Source organism: Alosa sapidissima, chromosome 23 (assembly GCF_018492685.1).
Source record: "Alosa sapidissima isolate fAloSap1 chromosome 23, fAloSap1.pri, whole genome shotgun sequence".
NCBI classification, from domain to species: Eukaryota; Metazoa; Chordata; class Actinopteri; order Clupeiformes; family Clupeidae; genus Alosa; species Alosa sapidissima.
Window position 1 is genome coordinate 24,345,580 of NC_055979.1, and position 21,419 is coordinate 24,366,998.

General features: G+C 42.8%; 2 protein-coding genes across 3 annotated transcripts; both read left to right on the plus strand.

Annotated features, from left to right (window-relative positions):
* The first annotated feature begins 1,851 nt into the window (after nucleotides 1-1,851).
* On the plus strand, nucleotides 1,852-9,117 carry mrpl39 (mitochondrial ribosomal protein L39). The gene is made up of 10 exons (XM_042081412.1): nucleotides 1,852-2,036; nucleotides 2,394-2,603; nucleotides 2,711-2,850; nucleotides 3,781-3,880; nucleotides 4,434-4,501; nucleotides 4,983-5,095; nucleotides 5,228-5,293; nucleotides 7,989-8,142; nucleotides 8,740-8,787; nucleotides 8,911-9,117. The coding sequence occupies exons 1-10, from the start codon at nucleotides 2,000-2,002 to the stop codon at nucleotides 9,001-9,003; spliced, it is 1,029 nt and encodes a 342-aa protein (XP_041937346.1). The 5' UTR covers nucleotides 1,852-1,999; the 3' UTR covers nucleotides 9,004-9,117.
* Nucleotides 9,118-10,597: 1,480 nt separating this feature from the next.
* jam2a (junctional adhesion molecule 2a) lies at nucleotides 10,598-21,397 on the plus strand. 2 transcript variants are annotated; one of them, XM_042080239.1, is made up of 11 exons: nucleotides 10,598-10,924; nucleotides 15,073-15,138; nucleotides 15,320-15,442; nucleotides 16,037-16,186; nucleotides 16,543-16,724; nucleotides 17,269-17,371; nucleotides 18,245-18,352; nucleotides 19,557-19,569; nucleotides 19,981-20,052; nucleotides 20,566-20,596; nucleotides 20,765-21,397. In XM_042080239.1, the coding sequence occupies exons 1-11, from the start codon at nucleotides 10,876-10,878 to the stop codon at nucleotides 20,804-20,806; spliced, it is 939 nt and encodes a 312-aa protein (XP_041936173.1). In that variant the 5' UTR covers nucleotides 10,598-10,875; the 3' UTR covers nucleotides 20,807-21,397. The 2 variants fall into 2 exon arrangements, with proteins under 2 accessions (XP_041936173.1, XP_041936174.1); XM_042080240.1 differs by lacking the exon at nucleotides 19,981-20,052 and having other exon boundaries at nucleotides 10,599-10,924.
* The last annotated feature ends 22 nt before the right edge of the window (nucleotides 21,398-21,419 follow it).

Here is a 21,419-nt window from a genome sequence, read left to right on the forward strand (position 1 = left end):
GGCAATCCCCCCCCCAAAAAAAAAAGAAATTCTGGGGGAGGACCCCCAAACCCCGCCTCCCACATATACGACAATAAGTGGGGGGCCCTTAATACATCTGGGCCCAGGGGCCCAAAAGTTCATAATCTGCCCATGAGAGCGCCGCTGTTGTAGCAGGCAGCTCACTGCGTCGGGATTAGTGTGTGTGCTTCACCTCACTGTGTGCTCACTGTGTGCTGAGTGTGTTTCACTAATTCACGGATTGGGATAAATGCAGAGACCAAATTTCCCTCACAGGATCAAAAAAGTATATATACTTATACTTACTTACTTATACACACTTCAACTAGTTGTTAATGAATGTTTTGGAATGTATTCCAACATTTAATCTCTGTCAAAAATTGATCAATAAATCCATCTACATAATATACATGAATTTTCACACATTTCCATTTTTCTAATTTCGATAGTCAATTTCTAATAATAATAATAATAATAATAATAATAATAATAATAATAATAATAATAAGTGTCCAATCCAGGAACATTTGACGGATAATTCCTTCTTTTGTTGTCATAAACATGCCATGCCATTTCTTCTAATTAGTCATACCATCTATTTCCTAATAGTTTTGTGGGTAACATCAAAACAGATAAGGTAACACACTTTTATATATTTATTTACCCTACCTGACAAATGCATAGAAATCCTATTTTATATGCATATTTTATGATTTTAGATTTTAGTCAGTTTCATGCAGTGCTGCACCACACATAACCTAACCTACTCAAAAGTGTTAAAATGATTACAGATGGGGAATAGGCTATCAGCTGACTGTTATCTTGTGTGCATTGAATCCCTGATTGGTTCCAAGTGCCATGATAACTGAGTAAAAGCCTTCTTTGTTTAAGTTGCCTTTAACCTGTAAATATTTCGCGTAAGAGCACCAGAACCTCTCTAGATCAGTGTTTTTCAACCTTTTTTGTGCCACGGCACACTTTTGACACTTAAAATGTCCCACGGCACACTAACATCCTGTGTGAAGAAAAAATAAACATACCATAGCCTAAAACTTCAAATACAGAGATATGGCCTTATTATGGCTTCTATGCAAGACCTGCTCAATAAAACAAGCACCCTCTGTTTCATTTGTAGGTGACTATATCTAATTTAATTGTTGTTATGAACTGGATATGTGATGATTCTGTGGATATGGGGCCCACGTTGTACAATGCCTGCATACCACAAATAGTGTAATCATACAATCAATGAGAGCATGTGGTTATACATTCTTTGATGCAACAGTTGCTTTTCTGGACCAGTGAGTGACATTTGGGTAATTTTCTGCGGCACACCTGATGATCTCTCACGGCACACTAGTGTGCCCCGGCACAGTGGTTGAAAAACACTGCTCTCACATTCCTGCCTGTCAGACAAAACTTTAATTGAGAGCACCTTTTCATTCACAACTTTTCTGATCACTGAAAACCCCAAACTTGATTTCCCACCCCCTTTTTCTAATTATTCTCTTGTCATTTCCCCATTCTCTTGTCTCTAAGTCTAATAGACTCGTTTTCTTGGCCAGCCTCTCAGGTGTGACGCATATTGTCACCTCAAAGGATGAGGCTGTCTTTCTAAAGACAACTTGCATATCGAATCCAAATGCTTCAGATACTAGCCCAAATGAGCCCTTTGGGTTTCTTTAAACAGCACAATGTCTTTAAGACAATATATTTTAACATTATTTAAAATAGTATGTATTCGTATGTATACGACCTTTTCTGTGAGTTGTTCTTTGTTTGCATGTCGGAACCCCTCAGGTATCAAGCGGAACTTATATTCACAGAATTTGTTCCTGTGGGACTTTTTGATTACGCGCACACACTGACGGACGAACAGTGGAAAAGCATGGCGACTTACAGTGGTTGTTGATATGCAGGATTGAAATTGTTTCTATTTGGCGTGCATTAGTGTGTCTTTCTGTGTGGACCTGGTGGTCGAGTCCTTTTCTGAAAAGTCATGGCTTGCAGAACAGCATGTCAAATGTTACAGCGGCGTGAGTTTGCTCTTTTTGACGTTTAATAAGGGGTAGCAAGGGCTGTCAGTGGATAATGGCAACTAAAAGCCTAGCTAGCCAGATAACCTAGCTACCTGACCTTGGGTTCTAAAGTAGTGGGAAAAACTCAATGAGACCATGTTTGATAATCATAAGGAACTGTGCCTTACATAAAGACAAATCTATTGTTGATTGAAGTGAGGCTGTGACAGACGCTCGCTAGCGAAGTGACTTTGAATCCAAGTAGCTATATAGTAACCAATTGTGGGACCTGTGTTTTGTTACATAGTAATGACTGATGGACGTTACGCATCCTGATGTTACACTGAATGTCACGCTTTGTTGATGAATTGTTAGGTCTGGCGTCCAGTGCTGCGACTTCTGCTCGGCTGTCGTCGGCAGAGCTGCGGAGTCGACGCAGCTCCCTGTTTTCAGAGGAGCAGGCGCGTCAACGGGCGCTGTATCCACGCATAGAAAAGATTGAAGTTCAAATGCAGGGGCCAGGTCTACAAGGAACACTCCTGGTCATGAACAAAGGACTGTCCACACCTCATAGCTGTGCACGCCGTGAGTACAAAATACATTTTCTAAAGGTTTTTGCTTTGTTGCTTGTTGCTTTGAATTGTGATGCATCTTAAACCTAACCCTTTCTTCTCTGTGCCTTGCTCTTCCAGACTTGAGTGAATGGCATTTGGAGAGTGCAGTGCTGGCGCTTGTAGATGGGGAGGCATGGCCTCTTCACAAGCCTCTCACACGCTCCTGCGCCCTCACACTGCTCACCTTCAAAGATACCAACCCACTGTTAGCCAACCAGGTATCACACTCTCACTTCTCAGGGAATTGTGGTATTCTGTCTCTCTCTGGTATTTCCATGAAAGAGCATTATTAAGACCAAAATATGCATGGCTCCTGCAAACTTGAATTACCAGATGAAATAATTCCACTGTGAGCACGTTTTCATGCCGGGAATAAACAGTTTTGGATCAGTTTATTGCCCAAATTCAGTTTATGTCAATATTCTTTTTAACCTGTTTACATGCAAGTAGAATGTCACGTTTTGAGCATATTCCTGTTTACATAGCAATCAACCTTATTCCGAATAAATCAGCGACGCAGCCCACAAATAGGCTCCCAACATCATGACGTAAATCTTAGCTGGTGGAATTCCCTCTTTTGGCTGAATAATACAGTCTCTTCAGGGTCTTCCACCTGTATTTCACTTGTTCAGGTGTATGTCGATAGCCAGCCAAGTTTTAACAAATCTTTTTAAAAATGTCGCTATTACAACATTTTCTCCTGTCAATGAACTCCATGACATTTGTATGATTGCAAGACATAAGTTTGTCTCCTCGTCTTTCCAAAGGTGTACGCGTTGTTTCGCCATGATTAGGAAAGAGTGTGAGAGACAATTGGTTCATTTTATCCTAATTCTGTGCGAATTCAATATGACCCAATATTCCGTTTAAAACATGCATATGTTAGGGTGTGCAATAGGTTTATTAGTAAACTGAATATGGCCTTTTTCGATTTATTTCAATCAGAATAAGGTGTTTACAAGACTCAAGCATATTCGGTTTATTCCCAATAAACCGTTTATTGGCTGCATTAAACCAGGCTCGGTGAAAATGACTGGTGCAACTAAATTGCTGTCTGTTTTTCTGCCTTTCCCTGGGTCCCTGTATCGTTGTCTGTCTCTGCTTGCCCTGTGTCCCCTGTCTATCCATTTCTCTCTTTCTGACTGTAGGCCTATTGGAGGTCTTGTGCAGCCCTCCTTGGTCAGGTTCTTCAGAATGCCTTCAAGGATGATTTCACTGTCGAGCTTCTAAAGACTCCTGAAGTTCCAGGTATTCAACTACCCAACCGTTCAATGCATACACAAGTCACACAGACTTTTAGCATGAAACATTCTATAGAACTTCTGTTCTGAAAGATAATCCTTAAAGGAGAATTCAATTGTTTTTTCACATAGACCTTTGTTTCGTCATGGAGTACTGTTGTTAAAAACAAAATGAAAACAACCAGTTCTACCTAGCGCGAGTTGTTGAGGCAATGGCTAGAGCTGCCATGCAGCTACAGTGCTACACTCTGGGGGCATTAACATGGGAGGCATGAACATGGGAGCCATTAACAACATGGGGGCATGAACATGGGGGCTCATGAACATGAACCCAGAGTTTAGCAGTGTAGCTGCCTGGCAGCTTTAGCTGTTGGCTGCAACAACTCGAGCTAGAACTGATTGTTTTCTGTGTTTTTTGTACCGATAGTACTCTGTGACCTCGAGAAACAAATCACTGGAATTTTCCTTTAAATCTTCAATCATTAGAATTTGAATCTTTCTGATCTCATTAAAGGTCTTTGTATATCTTTCTTGACTCTCTGGTCCACTTTTTCCTGTAGTGACATCAGGAGCATTCTGCTGCGATGTAGTGTTGGACCCTCAGTTAGACTCGTGGACACCCGCAGAGGTTAGTGTGGAGACATGAAAAGACTTATTTGTATTTGGGCGAAATATTGTACGTGAAAACAAATCCATAAATGTAGGCCTACTCACTGAGATAAATGCACCCTTTTGCTGTCAGCAGTTACGGCTCCTACACACAGTTGCGTGCGTTGCAGTGCTGGAGACGCATCCCATTCACTTTACATGGGCTCACGTCATCCGTTGCCGAACTGAATTGTGGGTCCGTTGCGTCGCGTTTCTCCCGTCGCTCGCGTTGAAAAGTTCAGCTGTTGCTGCACCGACAGACGGCACCGGCCAATCAAGCCAATCAACAGACGGCACCAACCAATCAAATTACGATTATACTTCAAGTCATTTGCATAGCTACTGTCGGGAAAACCCACTGGCATGCGTTGACGGAACGCAACTGTGTGTAGAAGCCGTTATATTTGGCATGCTGTGCAACAGAGACAAGTAACCTAACACTTCCTCGTCTGTGTCTGTAGGAGGCACTGCATTCTCTCACCCGTGATGCTCAGCAGCTTATCCATAGAGATCTGCCCTGGGAGCCCCTGGAAGTGGCGGCCCCTGTGGCTCTGGACATCTTTGCCCACAGCAGGTGAACGCCCCTCATTATTCATGGTGAAAGATTATCTTACACATTGTATATATATATATTTATATAATATATATATATATTTTTTTTTTATTTATTATTATTTTGTTCTTCTCTGGACTATTTGTTCTGCAGGTGTAAGCAGACAGAGGTGGAGGAATTGGCAGCTCATAGCACCAGTGGCACAGTAAGCATTTACAGGTGAGTTAAACAGCTCATAGCACCAGTGGCACAGTAAGCATTTACAGGTGAGTTAAACAGCTCATAGCACCAGTGGCACAGTAAGCATTTACAAGTGAGTTAAACAGCTCATAGCACCAGTGGCACAGTAAGCATTTACAGGGGAGTTAAACAGCTCATAGCACCAGTGGCACAGTAAGCATTTACAAGTGAGTTAAACAGCTCATAGCACCAGTGGCACAGTAAGCATTTACAAGTGAGTTAAACAGCTCATAGCACCAGTGGCACAGTAAGCATTTACAAGTGAGTTAAACAGCTCATAGCACCAGTGGCACAGTAAGCATTTACAGGGGAGTTAAACAGCTCATAGCACCAGTGGCACAGTAAGCATTTACAAGTGAGTTAAACAGCTCATAGCACCAGTGGCACAGTAAGCATTTACAAGTGAGTTAAACAGCTCATAGCACCAGTGGCACAGTAAGTCAAAGTCAGAGTCAATGTTATTATCTCAAAGAAGGGACATTCAGGTGGTCAAGGTGCAGAGATACACACATTAAACATATAGAAACATACAGATAGATGAATACACAAATATGCAGACCTTCACCCCTCCCAGGGCGTCCGCAGGGTTTTAAAAAGTATAAAAGTTAGTAAATCAACTTAGCAGAAATTAAGGCCATTAAAATGTAGTAATCGTGATTTTACGAGGTATTAAATTTCGTACCTATTTTTCAAACAATGAATATCCAAATCGCCCCAAAATCTTGACTTGATCAAATTGACTTGAATTTCCCCTGGGGATCAATAAAGTATCTATCTATCTATCTAGTAGGCTAGCCTAATATCACGGGCAAAGTAATAACTTTCACTTGCACATTGTTAAGGTACAACACCCAGTCATCTTGAAATTGTCAGCAACTAAGTTCAAATCCTCGCAGACCCTCTCATTCTTCAGGATATCTACAAAGAGGTTACGTTAGATAATCAATCGCAACACTCTGATTCAGAAAAGCCTGCGTAGCCCAAGCGAGTCGGTGCATGGTAACAGTCACGTCTCTTGACAATGAACGCTATTATTCACGTCTTAGTTAGCATGAGAGCAGACATTTAAGTTAAACAAACTGCTTACACATGATGTTTATTTGTGAATTAGTGTTCAGAACATGTACTAAGTGAAATAGGCACTTTTGTATGTTTGGCCTACGGTTTTGCCACAGTTTTTGCCGAGGCAGTGCGTCAAAATAAAAGTTCCTGGAAACTTTAGTGTCTTTAGGCCGATGACAGTTCAAAATAAAAGTCCCTTGGCAGTTTGTACACACACAGGGCAATTTGTGCGCTATAAGTGGTATAATAGACTCTGAAATTTGCCTCCAAAAAGGATCCAAAGCTGTAATCGTTGCCCATATAAGGAGATCCTGGAGATAACCGAAGCTAACTAGTCATTGCAAGTTGCACTGCAAGTTAGCTCCCATTTAGCAAATATCAAAGTTCCCCATCTTGATGTACCAAAAATCGCAAAACCCACTCAAAGTCAGATGACAAAAGTGTGTAATGTAAAATGTCTAGTTTAGTATAAGTATATATACTCTTTTGATCCCGTGAGGGAAATTTGGTCTCTGCATTTATCCCAATCCGTGAATTAGTGAAACACACTTAGCACACAGTGAACACACAGTGAGGTGAAGCACACACTAATCCCGGCGCAGTGAGCTGGCTGCAACAACAGCGGCGCTCGGGGAGCAGTGAGGGGTTAGGTGCCTTGCTCAAGGACACTTCAGCCGTGCCTACTGGTCAGGGTTAAAACCGGCAACCCGGAATCTTTGCAATTCTACAGCATTGTGACAGAATTTGATAACTAGTTCAACAATTTTGTATGTCAAGCAATGAAATGAAGACTATTAGTTTCATTGGGAATGACTATTCAGCATCCATAAGTATAGTTCATTTTGACTGACATGACATAAGCAAATGATAATGTTATAAAACAGCAGAGAATTGTATGAAAGCAACTGATACATGTCCAAAAGCATTTGCAATTTGTTCAGAGGAAGGAGAAATTGCTAATATGATGTGCACAAATGACTAAATGTTGTGGAGGTTGATCTATTACTTATGAAAATTTTCATTCTGATCTGAGAAAAGCATCAAAGCGACTGAGAAAAACTGTAAAATAACAGTTTCAAAATTGGCTAAGACAGCTTTCACCAATGAAAATGACTGTGGTTTTTTTAGAAGGTAATAAAAAATTATTAAAAGGTATTGAATTTCACCTCAGGATTTCTGTATATACCGTGCCCACCACACACACACACACACACACACTTGTATTCTCCGCAGACAATAAATTTGCCTAAACATTCATCCAGTGCAATATAATATAATATTAATATATAATATAATATTGCACTGCATATATTGCTAGTATTGCTGGTGCACTGTCCTTGAATTTGTTTTTATCATTATGCACAATGAAGAGGTTATGATGACTACTTCATGTTTTTATGATGACTACTTCATGTTTTTGTTTTTTTTTCATACTTCATACAACTTTTTTTCTTCATGATGACTGTTCTTCTTCATGATGGCTGTTCTTCATCTGTCATTGATTCAGTGTGATAGGAGTTTTTGTTTGGCTTATTGTGGTGATGGGATATGAGACTTTTCCTTAGGTGGCATCTACTTAGTGATCCTTGTTTGACTTCTATCCACTTTGTAGATGTGGAGACCACGTTACGTTGAGTGGAGGCCCCCTAGTGGCCAGAACAGGACTGTGCATGCAGTATGAGGTGACGGCTCTGCACAGCCTTGGCCAGGGAGCCTGGGGTCTCCATCGCAGGGCGCAGGGCCTCTCCCTCCCCCAGCAACTACAGGTACTACACAGAGATGTGTTCTCCCTTTGGTCTGGAACTGCCTCCACACACACACACACACACCATGTGGACATGTGCTCTGAGTCCGTTTGATGGTCTGGAACGGCCCCCACACATCAGATAAATTTATTTGGATAGTCAAAGGTAGAGACGCCTACTCAGTGGGCGTTTTTTTTTATTTATTTATTTACTTACTTTTCTCTGAAACCTGCACTTTACCCAACAAAGGTGCTTTACATAAGCTGTGGGCTATGAATATGGTGTATGGCATTAGAACATTGATAGAGCTTTTGAGAATACATTGGCGCTAAATAACAGTTCTTTATTAATGGTTACAATTACTGATAAATTAATTCTCAAAAATCCTCAAGATCTGAATTGTTTCTGCATTGTACAGTCTATCTCAACTGAGATGTACAGTATGTGCATGCATTAAGTCTCATTAATTAAAATTACGATTTTTTTTTTTTATTGTAAGATTTTTTTATATATATAGCAAGCGCTTGTATTTGTTATAGTAAACGCTTGTATATGTTATCCATCACAGTATTTCTGTGGATAGTATGAAAGGTTCAACCCACTTGTTTGTTATTCCAGGCTCATCACACAGTTTGGAGGAAGCTGCGAAAGAGGGCGATGAAACTGGTAGGAGAGCACACCAGGCGCCACAGCTGCACACACTCAGTTCCCGATCTCATGCTCGTAGCCCGTTACCTTGGTGAATGATGATCATTCATTCTTGCTCCTTTTTTACTGGTTGCTTTTCAGGTAGAGGTAACACCGTCCTCAGCCAATCCGACTGCTGCACTTCCTTCTGAATCCAGTCATCTGCAGGATCCAGCTCTTCCTATCCATCAGTGACACACACACACACACACACACACACACAACACACACACACACCATAATCTCCTGACCCAAAATTGTTTAGTGTCTTGTCCTTAAATAAATATTTGAAATCTGTGTGTATACCAAGGAGTTTTATTGCTGGTCTTTTTTGCTGAGGAAAAATAATATAACATTGAATGGGTGGGAGGAGAATTTGTGAGTAACCTGCAAGATTACACCCCGTACCAAAACGTTTTTCAGTGGGTTTGTGATTGGTTTTCTTATGTTGTAGGTCATGCTGGTGGAATCATTATTATCAGTGTTGTTGGAACCATCACATAACACTGTCTGGCCTTGCACCTGCTGAGTTCTTGCTAAATATATGTAAAAACCTGACAAGATAAAACAAACTGTGTAAACACGGCCCTGCTGTTGAGTCTGCCTTTAACTGGTCAGCTGGGGTTGTGTGTGAGAAAGTGGAAGGTGAGAGGGTTTGTGTGTGGTGATCGGTCAGCAGTTTTCCCGTGGCTAAGACAAAGGCCATGTTGTGTGTGTGTGTGTCGGGGTCGCGACAGCTGGTGTGTCTGTGGCATGACGACAGGTGCTGAGAAGACAGTGATGTTGAAAGAATGCGAGAGAGTGCCTTGAATGACACTCATGCTGCCGTAGACAGGTTGTGGTGGCTAAAAATACTCCTCCCCGTCAAGATTGAAGAAAAGCGTGAGCGAGCAGGCCTATTCATTGCGCATTTTAGGCTTCACAAGAGATGTGCATCGATGAGATATACATAGCTCTGTTTTTTTTTTCTTCAATCGTGAGCTGATCTTTATTGTGAAAATATTCAGTATGGGATATGAATCTTTTGAATTCAGAAATAAATACGTGTTTTAGAAGCAGAGATAGGAAGAAACACCTGTCGCCATAACTCAAATTGGTTGGGTGCAACAAACTGCAAAGTGTGGACACACCCCGTCCTCCCTCAAGACAAATGCACACTGACTGCCTCCCCTTCAGGCTCGATCCGATTGAGATATTTGAGTCCGTGCCCGAACAGACCACCGGAGTAAAATTCCTTTTCTATTGCCAAACTTTTTCAAATATGTCGTCAATTTCATGGTCGTAGCCAACTATGTGGTGAATGTAGGTTTCTTTGAACAGTTGGGCGATTAAAGGCCAATTGTGACCGAGAAAACCCTTAACTGGCATGAAAAAAAAAAATCGCAATAAGTAGCCTACAAAATTGAGCGGAAGCCACACAATTGCCCAGTCTTTTACAAGAGTAATCCTACATTTTCCGTGGGTAGCCTACTGCCACAACACCATTCGAGTTGACGTTGTTGAAGCTCAGAGTAGACAACAGCCTAAAGCATATTATGACAATAAGCTAGTTATCCTTGGAAATGTACCTACATATTCAATTAAATCAGTTATTTATTAACTATAGGCCTACGCAGTATAGCCTAGGCTGAAATTGCATCAGCATTAATATGAAGTCACTAAATGATTACCATAACACAGATGGGTAAGATACATAACGCTGTTTATCGTGCCACACACCGCTGGCACACACACCAGAGCGCGTCTGCGTTTCTACACCCCCCCCCCCCGCCCCCACACAGTCGGGTCAGGGGGGAGGGTGAAGAAGAGGGTGACGGCTAGTGAACCGCGGAGGGAGGATAGTCGTATCATTCAACAAGCAGTGTGCGCAAGCCTTGATAACGGATTCCCGGTGGGTACAAAACCGGCTATCATAAACAGTAACTCCCGGTGAGTCGTCAAAGAAGTTTACGAGTAGAGAGCAGGGAATTCTGTAGAAGTTCAAATTCATGATAGGAGTTTGTGGACCAACCGACGACCGTTGCGCGTATAAACCGAAGACAGGACACTCAACATTCCGCTGTCAGCATGGAGCATTTGTTCACGTCCCCACTTGTGTTTGTCATTCTTTTACAGAGTAAGTAGTTTACACCTTAGTTTTCTTACTGTCAGTTTTCTTAGAGGTTGTTGTAGCCTAGTGTGCGTGTCCGATGTCATCAGGGCACGTTCAGTGAGCAGGAAAAAGTGCATTTTTTGTTGGTTGTTTATATGCTACCGTGTTGACATTTAGAATGTTGCGTGGCTGTTGAATAAATTAGATTAAGTCTGACTAAAGTCATGCATAATTAAACTATTGTTCAAAGCATTTCCCAGTCTACAATGTTTGATTAAACGAGACCGTCGAATTAGTGTGAATGTGGGTAGGCTATTTAGTGAGCTATGTTGTAAGGTTAATTACTGATAACTATACTATTGAGAATAAAATGTGTTTTTGTTTCGAGATGGGAAGACAATAGCCTACAGCCTGCTTTTCAGTCATGTGCGCGTCTGCTTTTAAAAAACAGCACACGCGCCCTCTTGATTCGGCTGTGCGGTCATGACGGAGTGGTCTAATGCTAGAAATAGAGAGGATTACCTACTCATTGAAATGGGCGTTCAGTGACTGGATCCTTGATCTAACTTTGGGTCAGCTTAGCGTTAGCAGTGAGCACTGGTTAAGGGTGACACCTGTGGGGCTGGGGCAGGTATAGGCTACTTGCCAGTGGTCAAAGGTGCAGGTGAAAGCAGGCTATTTGTAGTGGGCTCTTTGTGCTCTAGGTCATTCAAACTCTCACTCATCCTGTGTTGGATCAGCTGTTCCCACCTGTTGTTTTCAAATTGACTGGAAGATACCCATCACAAGAGGATAAAACAGTGATGGAGGCTAGCTCACATAGGCATCCCAATACAAGAATATAACTAAAGAATATTCCTTATATTACTTATTTGACTCAAGGTCACATCTTTCTCTCTCTCTTTCTCTCTCTCTCTCTCTCTCTCTCCCTCTCCCTCTTACACCCACACACACATGCACACACGCGCACACACACACACACACACACACACACACACACACACACACACACACACACTGTTGCTCAGTGGGGTTTGCAATTCTGCAAAAATGTCATTCATGTGTCCTTTTTCATTGATTGTTCTATGTGCCTTGACAGTAGTGTGTGGTGACAGGTTTGAAAATACACATGTCATTGCTGATGGTGTAACCAAATTGTGTGTGTGTGTGTGTGTGAGAGAGAGAGAGAGATAGAGAGAGAGAGAGAGAAACAGAGAGGGAGGGGATGAGTTGGTCTAAGGGCAAGGGTGGTTGTTTTGCTTGTTTTCATTTGTTTGGTGTTTTTGGGACCCCCTCGAAAACGAGATGTCTCATCTCAAGGGGTTATCCCTTAATAAAGAAATTGAAAATTCATGGGGATTGAGCAGCTTCTGATACTCAGACCAACTTGTTGGGTCCAATCAGAATGTTTCAAGAGTTTTTATTATCTGTGCAATATCGGTGATTTGCTCTCTCTCTCTCTCTCTCTGTGTGTGTGTGTGCGTGCATGCGTGTGTGTGTGTGTGTGTGTGAGTGTGATGACTTTGTAGGGCTCTGCGGGGGGAAGGTGGGGCTCTATGGCCCTGGTCAGACACTCGGCAGAGAGAGCCAGCTGTTGCCCCAGAGCAGGGCAGGGTTACGCTTATACAGAGAGCCTTTGTTCTCACACACACACACACACACACACCCTCGGATATATTCGCACTCTTACATATGTCCACATTCAACCATCAACACCCTCGTGTACACACACAGACTGAGCGATCCCCGTGTTACGGTCGTAAAGCACCATAAACTCCATGCTCTAAGGACACTTGTAGAACCAGGCTCAATTCATTTCAATTTGACGCTGCCAAAGGAGGTTACAGCTGAACTCCTCTTCATCCACAGCCTTTGAAATGTGCCAGCTTCTTTATTGTTTGTGCTTCCCCCCTTCATAGAAAGGATATTCTGATTTGACATCAGTGCCCTTGTGTGTGTGTGTGTGTGTGTGTGTCTGAGTCAGGGTGCTAGTTTGGGTTGATGATGCTGATGGTATGTGAGGGGGAGTGAGGAGTGAGTTTAAACACGGCACGTTGTGCGCACGTTGGGGTTGTTGCTTCTTATCGCTTTAACACGGCTCCCATAGCTGCCGTGTGCCAAAGAATACACAGTGTGTCCGTTCAGAGCGTCCCCTCCATCTTCTGCCTGATGCCAGAACACTGCTCTCTTTCTTCCTTTTCTTCTCTCCCTCTCTAGCTCTCTCTCTTTCCCTCTCTCTCTCTCTTTCTCCCTCTTTCTCTCTCCCTCTCTCTCTTTCCCTCTCTCTCTTTCCCTTTCTCTCTTTCTTTTCCTCTATTTCTCTCTTTCTCCCTCTCTTTCCCTCTATTTCTCTCTCTTTCTCCCTCTCTTTCCCTTTCTCTCTCTCTTTCCCTCTATTTCTCTCTCTTTCTTTCTCCCTCTCTCTCTTTCCCTTTCTCTCTCTCTCCCTCCCTCTCTCTCTCTCTTTCCCTTTCTCTCTCTCTCTCTCTCTCCCTCCCTCTCTCTTCTCCCCTACTCCCATCCTTAGGCTACCAAGGCCATGGCCCAACACACAGCTGGCTGATAACGCTGTTGAGACTAGCTCAGCAAAACGCAGCCAGAAAAGCTCCGATATCTGTTACAAGGCCACTACATTGTAATAACAGACAAGACAATCAGGACAGTTACCAACACTGTAGATGGAGCCAGGGACTGTACATTTGATCCCTGCGTGTGTGTGTGTGTGTGTGTGTGTGTGTGTGTGTGTGTGTGTGTGTGTGTGTGTGTTTGCCAGCGCGCCTTTTACAGTGTCATTGTTGTCAGCAGTTGTTACTTGAGATCAAATGCACTATAATGTTGCTATACTAATATAATAGTTATAATATTATATGATATTATAATAGTTATAAAGTAATCTAACAGGCAAGTAATCCTCACTCACGAAAGGGGAAAACGCAGCACGTGTTTTGAGAGCATTTTGTGTTTTCCATGTTCATTACGGTGTTTTGCTTGTGCTGTTGTCATAAAGCACAGCCGTTTGTGCTAGTCGCGGTGTGGGGGACACACTTGCTTGATGCTAGTTGAGGCTGAAAAAAAAACACTTGTTTTATTTTGATGGCATACTGTCACCGGATAGATGTGTTTACCAGCTAAGACGATGTTTGATGTTGATTTGTGAGTAGTGAGTCCTAAAGCAGGAAGGTAACCCAAAATCCAAACAAGATAAGATTCACTTCCTCAGGATAAAACATCAGTTTTCCTGGAATTCTGTAATGAGTGCACACAGCAATTACACATACACCCACACACAGAAAGAGGGAGGGAGGAAGAGAGAGAGAGAGAGAGGGAAAGGGAGGAAGAGGGAGAGGGAGGGAGGGGGGTCACATTTACATGTTGACACACATACTGTATTTTGTAAGTCCACAAGGCAGTCAAATGACTGAAATGCTTTGTGGCCTATGAAGTGTGTTGTAACCTCTTCCCTTCAGAAGATTACTCTACCTCTGGCCCATTAGTGATACAGACATAAACACATCCCTACATGGAGGACTGTTATCAAGGCAACCTGAAACAGGATGGACATCAACAATGGAGCTCGCCTACCAATCAGCATGGGGAAGGGCTGCTCCCATTTCCTGTTCCTGGCAGGAAGTCAGAGTTAAACTTGAGGCACTGGCAAGCGAGCGCAGCCGTCTGTGACTCAAGTTTAATGAGTGATGTCATCTGCAATGGGTCAGCGCCGCACTCAGGAAGCAGGGCCCCGCGGGTCACCTTTGTTGCTATCGGCCAGAGTCGGAGTTCCCCGGCTCCCTCGGCGCACTTCAAAGGATGTCGATAGTGTGATAGATAACCTGTGGCAGATCGAGCATGTTGTCCATAAACTAGTCAGAAGTATTCAGATCTATCAGTCTGTAAGATATTACTGTCCTTTCACAGACGTGGCTTAAACCTATGGGAGGTCAAGCATGTAAGTGTCTTTCATTGAAAACTGGCAAAACTTACATGACTATAAATGCAGATTTACTCCTTCTGAACCATAGTGGGGTTCGATGCAAGAGCACATACATACAACATGAAACTCTTTGAGATGTCTGGAAGGCCACAGTTTGTCTGAGCTGGTCATGATAGGTAAATAATAATCCTCTTCACTTTTTTTCTCTCTCTCCCCTCTTCTCTCTCTCTTTCTCTCCTAGTCGTCCCCTCTGTGCCAGTGTCGGTGTTCACCACTGCACCTATTGTAGAGGTTCGTGAGAACAAAGGTGAGTCCGATAAGTGGCTCTGTATCATCCCTTTTTGTTGGTGTCATTTGTGACGGTCATGTCTGTATGTCCTTCCAGAGAGCTGTTGTTGGTGTCGTATGTGATGGTAATTTCTGTCTCTGTCCTTCCAGAGAGCTGTTGGTGCCGTATTTTACGGTCATGTATGTCTCTGTCCTTCCAGATGCAGAGCTGTCGTGTGAGTTTAAAACGGAGAGAGATGAACACCCTCGGATTGAATGGAAGAAGACCAGAGGAACGCGCTCTTCTTCTCCAGACTTTGTCTACTTTGAGGGAGAGTTCCGAAGTAATTGCCATCTGAAATCATTTCTCCAACCGCTGTGTGTGGGGTGGTGGTAGCGTAGTGGTTAATGAGCTGGGCTAGTATGCAGTAGTCTGAAAAGTTGTAGGTTCAGTACCCAGCTTCCACCGTTGTGCCCTTGATCAAGGCACTTAACACCAAGTTGCTTAAGGACAATGACCCTTGTAATATAACTGACATATGTAGCCTACAGTAAAGGCCCGTTCACATCAAGAACGATAACGATAACGATAGCTATAAATAAATATTGTTGTCGTTAATATTAATGACGACGTTCACACATAAACTATAACGATAACGACATGAAGAACGATATCGTTGGGGATCACTTTCAGAGCGATTTTCAGAACGATAAAAAGCTAATAGCCAATCAGAACCCATCGAATTTTAACCGTCACATTTATTAACACAAGGAGAGACTTATCGTTGTTCAGTGTGAACACTTTTATCGTTATGGTTATAGTTATCATTATTGTTCTTGGTGTGAATAGGCCTTTAGTCACTTTGGATAAAAAACGTCTGATAAATGTATATGTGTGTCCGTCACTCTCATTCTCCGTGTCCCTCTTTCTGTCTCAGAGAGTTTTAAGGGCCGGGCTCACATGGATGGGGCGACAATAAAACTGAAGCGGGTGACTCAGGAGGATGCGGGGGAGTACCGCTGTGAAGTCAGCGCTGCCACAGACACTGTTCAGCTGGGAGAGGCCAACATCACCATTATAGTGTTAGGTACCGTGGAGTGTGCTAGTGTGAGTGTGAGTGTGTGTGTGTGTGTTTGTATGTGTGAGGGAACATTGGGGGAATATGATAGCAGATCTGAAATGAATACCTCTCAAATTATCACTTTGTTGCTTGCTCTATCTCTCTGTCTCTCTCTCCTCTCTCTCTCTCCTCTCTCGCTCTCAATTCAATTCAATTTTCAATTCAAGGTTGCTTTATTAGCATGACTGTACAGTGTTGCCAAAGCACAAGCAAAACAGCATAGCAATTTTTACAGTAACAATTAGAACATCATTGACTCTCGGTCTCTCTCTCTCTCTCTCTCCTCGCCATGGTGGTTGTGGTTGTGTTGGTTGCGGTGGCAGTGCCCCCCCAGACCCCCTCGTGTGAGATCCCAAGCAGGGTGCTGACTGGCGCGGTGGTGGAGATGCACTGCAGGGAACCCCACGGCGTGCCCGCGGCCACCTACACCTGGTACAAAGACAACAAGGCCCTGCGTCCCTCATTCAACGCCACCTACACCATCAACCCCCACACTGGTGTGCTGGTAAGAGAGAGTCATACAGTATACAGTGAACACACACACACACACACACACACACACAAAACTCTCCCACTCACAACACATACACAATACCAAAAACCCAACACTACACACACCACCCAACACACAGCTGATAGAACCACACACATACACTACCATGTCTATATCAAACACACACACACACACACACATACATTTTAATGTTTTTATTAGGATATTTTTTGAAGAATTACTGATCCACACAAATGTATGGAAGTATATTACAGGTTTAGACAGGCCTGGTCAAACACAGAATGCTTTGTGCTACCTTTTGCACTAGTGTTTAGGGGTAGACATGGCATCATCTCTAAATGGATACACTACCTAATATTGCAGAAATGGAGCATTGCTTTGCTAGGGTTTTAGCATCTGACTTGCTTTGTCCACATGGTGGTTGCACACACACACACACACACACACACACACACCCTAACACATAGAGTTGTTTAACTCAAATATGTCCCTGTCCATACCAACTGGTGTATCCTGCTGTTAAACATGTTTGCAGATGTTTACATCTGTCACAAAGGCAGACACTGGGCAGTACCACTGTGAGGCGCGGAATAAGGCAGGACCGCCCAAAAGCTGCGAGGGAGTCCACGTGAAAATAGGTGAGTCAGAGGGAGTGCGTGTGAGAGACAAATTTTTATAGAGATTCTCTTTCTCTGCACATACCCCACACGTCTCTCTATGTGTGCTTTTGTACCACAGAGAGAGCAGATAGCTGCTTAAGAGCAAGTTTTAAAGGCAGTCTCTCTCTCTCTGTCTCTCTCTCTCTCGCTCTCTCTCTCACTCTCTCTCTCGCTCTCTCTCTCACTCTCTCTTACTCACTCTCTCTGTCTCTCTTTCTTTGTGTACATGTACACGTCTCTCTCTATGTATGGTTTTTGTACCACAGAGAGAGCAGATAGCTGCTTAAGAGCAGGTTTTAAAGGCAGTCTCTCTCTCTGTCTCTCTCTCTCTCGCTCTCTCTCTCACTCTCTCTCTCTCTCTCTCTCTCTCTCTTACTCACACTCTCTCTCTCTCTCTCTGTCTCTCTCTCTTTGTGTACATGTACACGTCTCTCTATGTATGCTTTTGTACCACAGAGAGAGCAGATAACTGCCTTCCAAGAATAGTGAAGTAGCCTACTCAGGAAAAGGAGAAAGTTCACCATGCCGGCAACGGAATAAACATTGTGTTTTTAGTTTACTGGTACAAGACAAAGCTCCATTGTTTTTGGTCCATTGTATTCCAGTGAGCTATATATGACATTAACGAGTCATGGTGGAATTCCCTTTAAAATTGTATATATAGCGAGATGAACCCATGGGAATGACCAGAAAAGAATAACATCAGGAAACAGCTGTACAAGAGAACGCAAACAAATGAATACAAACTGGAACCGTAACAAAATTAGCACGGTCTGCTCTATTCCTGCCTGTATTCCTTACTAACCATTCTCAAATCTCTCTCTCTCTCATCTTTATCTCTCTCTCTTGTAGATGATCTAAATGTCCCAGCGATCATAGCAGGAGTGGTGGTGGTCTGTCTGGTTATTGCTCTCTGTGTCTTTGGAGCGTGCTATGCTCATAGGCATGGCTTTTTCAGCAGTGAGTATTTGTTTCAATACCTTTCCTCGCACCACATTCGGCACTGCAAAGCAAGTTTATTTTTATAGCACATTTCATACGCAGGGGCAATTCAATGTGTTTTACATTAAAAAAGCAAAGAATAATATAAGTATAAGTATAGTATATATACTCTTTTGATCCCGTGAGGGAAATTTGGTCTCTGCATTTATCCCAATCCGTGAATTAGTGAAACACACTGCACACAGTGAACACACAGTGAGGTGAAGCACACACACTAATCCTGGCGCAGTGAGCTGCCTGCAACAACTGCGGCGCTCGGGGAGCAGTGAGGGGTTAGGTGCCTTGCTCAAGGGCACTTCAGCCGTGCCTACTGGTCAGGGTTTGAACCGGCAACCCTCCGGTTACAAGTCCGAAGCGCTAACCAGTAGGCCACAGCTGCCCCCACATAGTAATAGTTAAAAGTTAATAGTAATAGTTAAATAGTTGAACAAAATAATAATTTAAAAAACATAAAAGACACAAAGTAGAACTTCTGGCAACCTTGTGTCGCTCATCTCTTCAGCACTAACAGCAACACAGTTGACACTGATAAAGGATAAGACTCATGAGACAAGACAAGACTAGATAAGACTCATGAGACAAGACGAGACTATAGATAAGACTCATGAGACAAGACAAGACTAGATAAGACTCACAAGACAAGACGTGACTATAGATAAGACTCATGAGACAAGACAAGACTATACTGTAGATAAGACTCATGAGACAAGACAAGACTAGATAAGACTCATGAGACAAGAATAGACTATAGATAAGAATCATGAGACAAGACAAGACTAGATAAGACTCATGAGACAAGACCAGACAAGACTATAGATAAGACTCATGAGACAAGACTAGATAAGACTCATGAGACAAGACAAGACTAGATAAGACTCGTGTCTTTTGGTGATGCAGTAAGTGATCTGCTGTCAAAGCTTTATTTTATATTTTAGTCCAGCCTAAACCCCAGAACTGTTTAGTACAAAGCCCAGGTGCCTCGTGAGAATGTCAGCTCTGCTCATCTATCTCTCACATGTCTTCATATCCACACTGAAGTTGATTTTAAGATTATGTTAGTACTAGTTACTTATATGCATCCAAAACTAGTAAATTGTCAGTGTTTTTTGAACATCAAGGAATTGTTTTTCATGGATCCTCTTTTCTTTGTTTGTATGTACAGGACACAGAGGAAGGTAATTAATGTTGCACCGCCTCCACATATGCCATGACGTGCTCTTTCGTACTAAGCTTTGAAATACTACATTTTGTTGTGTGTGTGTGTGTGTGTCTATGTGGTTTATGGCAGTTAAACTAGATGAGTACACAAACTGTTTGTAGGACTTGGATGATTATCCTGACAAGGATTCCTATGTGCCCATTAACAAATGTCATAATCTGCTGACTTACCATCCTGTCATAGACTCAAATTTAATTTGTTTCTACTCACAGTCAAAATACTAGAGCTGACAGGGCAGCTTATCTGGTTGTCCCTTGTCCCGTTTGGGCTCGTTTGATCCTTGCATGGTGTGCACAGAAACAATTTTTTCAACCCCCCCCCGTCACAACTTCTGACTTTCCCAAACCAACATGGCCCCTTCTTACAGGTCATTCTGGATCACCCAGTGCCAGGGCGCCGCCCACATCAGCAGGCAGAACCTCAACAGAACTGAAGATATGTGAGTCAGAGACAGAGAACACGAGCCCAGTTGCAGCTCAGAACACAAATCCAGCTGCAGCTCTAGGCCTGTTACTGGTGTGATGGTGCAAGGACACTGAGCAGACATCAGCAGGGAACTGTTTGCTGCTTGCTTCAGTCTCGGGTTGAAGCACGAGGTGGATTCCACTGTGCTGTGCTCATATGCCCAAAATGGCTTTGAGTTGTCCTGTGCAGTTTCATTTATCAGTTGAGTTGTATATGGCTCTTCAGTTCGCTTCAGTTCGCTCTGAAAACCTTCCCCTTACTTTCACAGCGGTCAGTGTTTCCCCTTAACGGGCATATAGAACAAATATAAAGAAGTCGAAGTGTGTTAAAGGGTGTCTGTGGGTGTATTTAAGTGCATCCTTAAATCAGATGAAGTCCAGAAACCACACACACACACACACACACACACAGACTCAGGCAAGTAAACCTTGTGTTCTTCAAACTGCTATAAGTAATAAATTAATTCCTCTCTCTCTCCCTTTTACAGGAACACACGGTACAGCCCCCCTCCTGAAGAGGTGCGCCATTTCTCTTTTCTCTTCAGTCGTGTGTTCACTTCTCTCACAGCCCCATGTAGTTTGGTTGTATAGCAACAAGGCATCTGGGACATGGGTTGTTATGGTTAGCAGAACTGAAAATGTACTACTTACTACTTGGCTTCATTTTTTCATTTTTAACCTTTTCAGAAACAGCAGGACTTCAAGCACACTCACTCTTTCATGCTGTAATGGAGCCAATGCCTTCAAGCGAGGATAAACTCACTCAGTCGCTCACTCACATCCGTATTGTACGGAGGTTTATCGTACGGAAGGATCCACAGATTCGGTGCCAGCGTACGTAGATGGACATCAAAAGTGGCCAAAAGATTTTTGAACTCATCAATTCCACTTGTGTGGCTTTTTTTTTCTTACTTCTCCACTGGCCAAACACATGGTAATGTGTCTTACACTCCTTAACGCCCTCTAGTGGTGGCCAGTCCTTCGTTCAGAAAGACTTGAAAAGTGCATACAGGTGCCATACTTTTGAGGATCTCGCTTCTCTGCCAGTGTACATACAGTGCAAATCGATGGAGCGGAGTGATGCTCCACACAGCTTAAATTAATAACAGCTTTCAGTGAACACATTCATGGTGCCTTAGTTTGTCTGGAGTGGTCTGTGTATCAGTTATGTAAATAATTGTGAGTTTCTTTGCCATAAAGAGAATTTGTATGCTATTTTTCTTTGGAGATTTGTATGGATGTGTGAATGTAAGGATTGTTTTGTTTGTTTGTTTGTTTCTGCACACTATTGTTGTTATTAAAGGATTTTGTAAAAACATGCACACTTTTTGCTGTCTTTCGA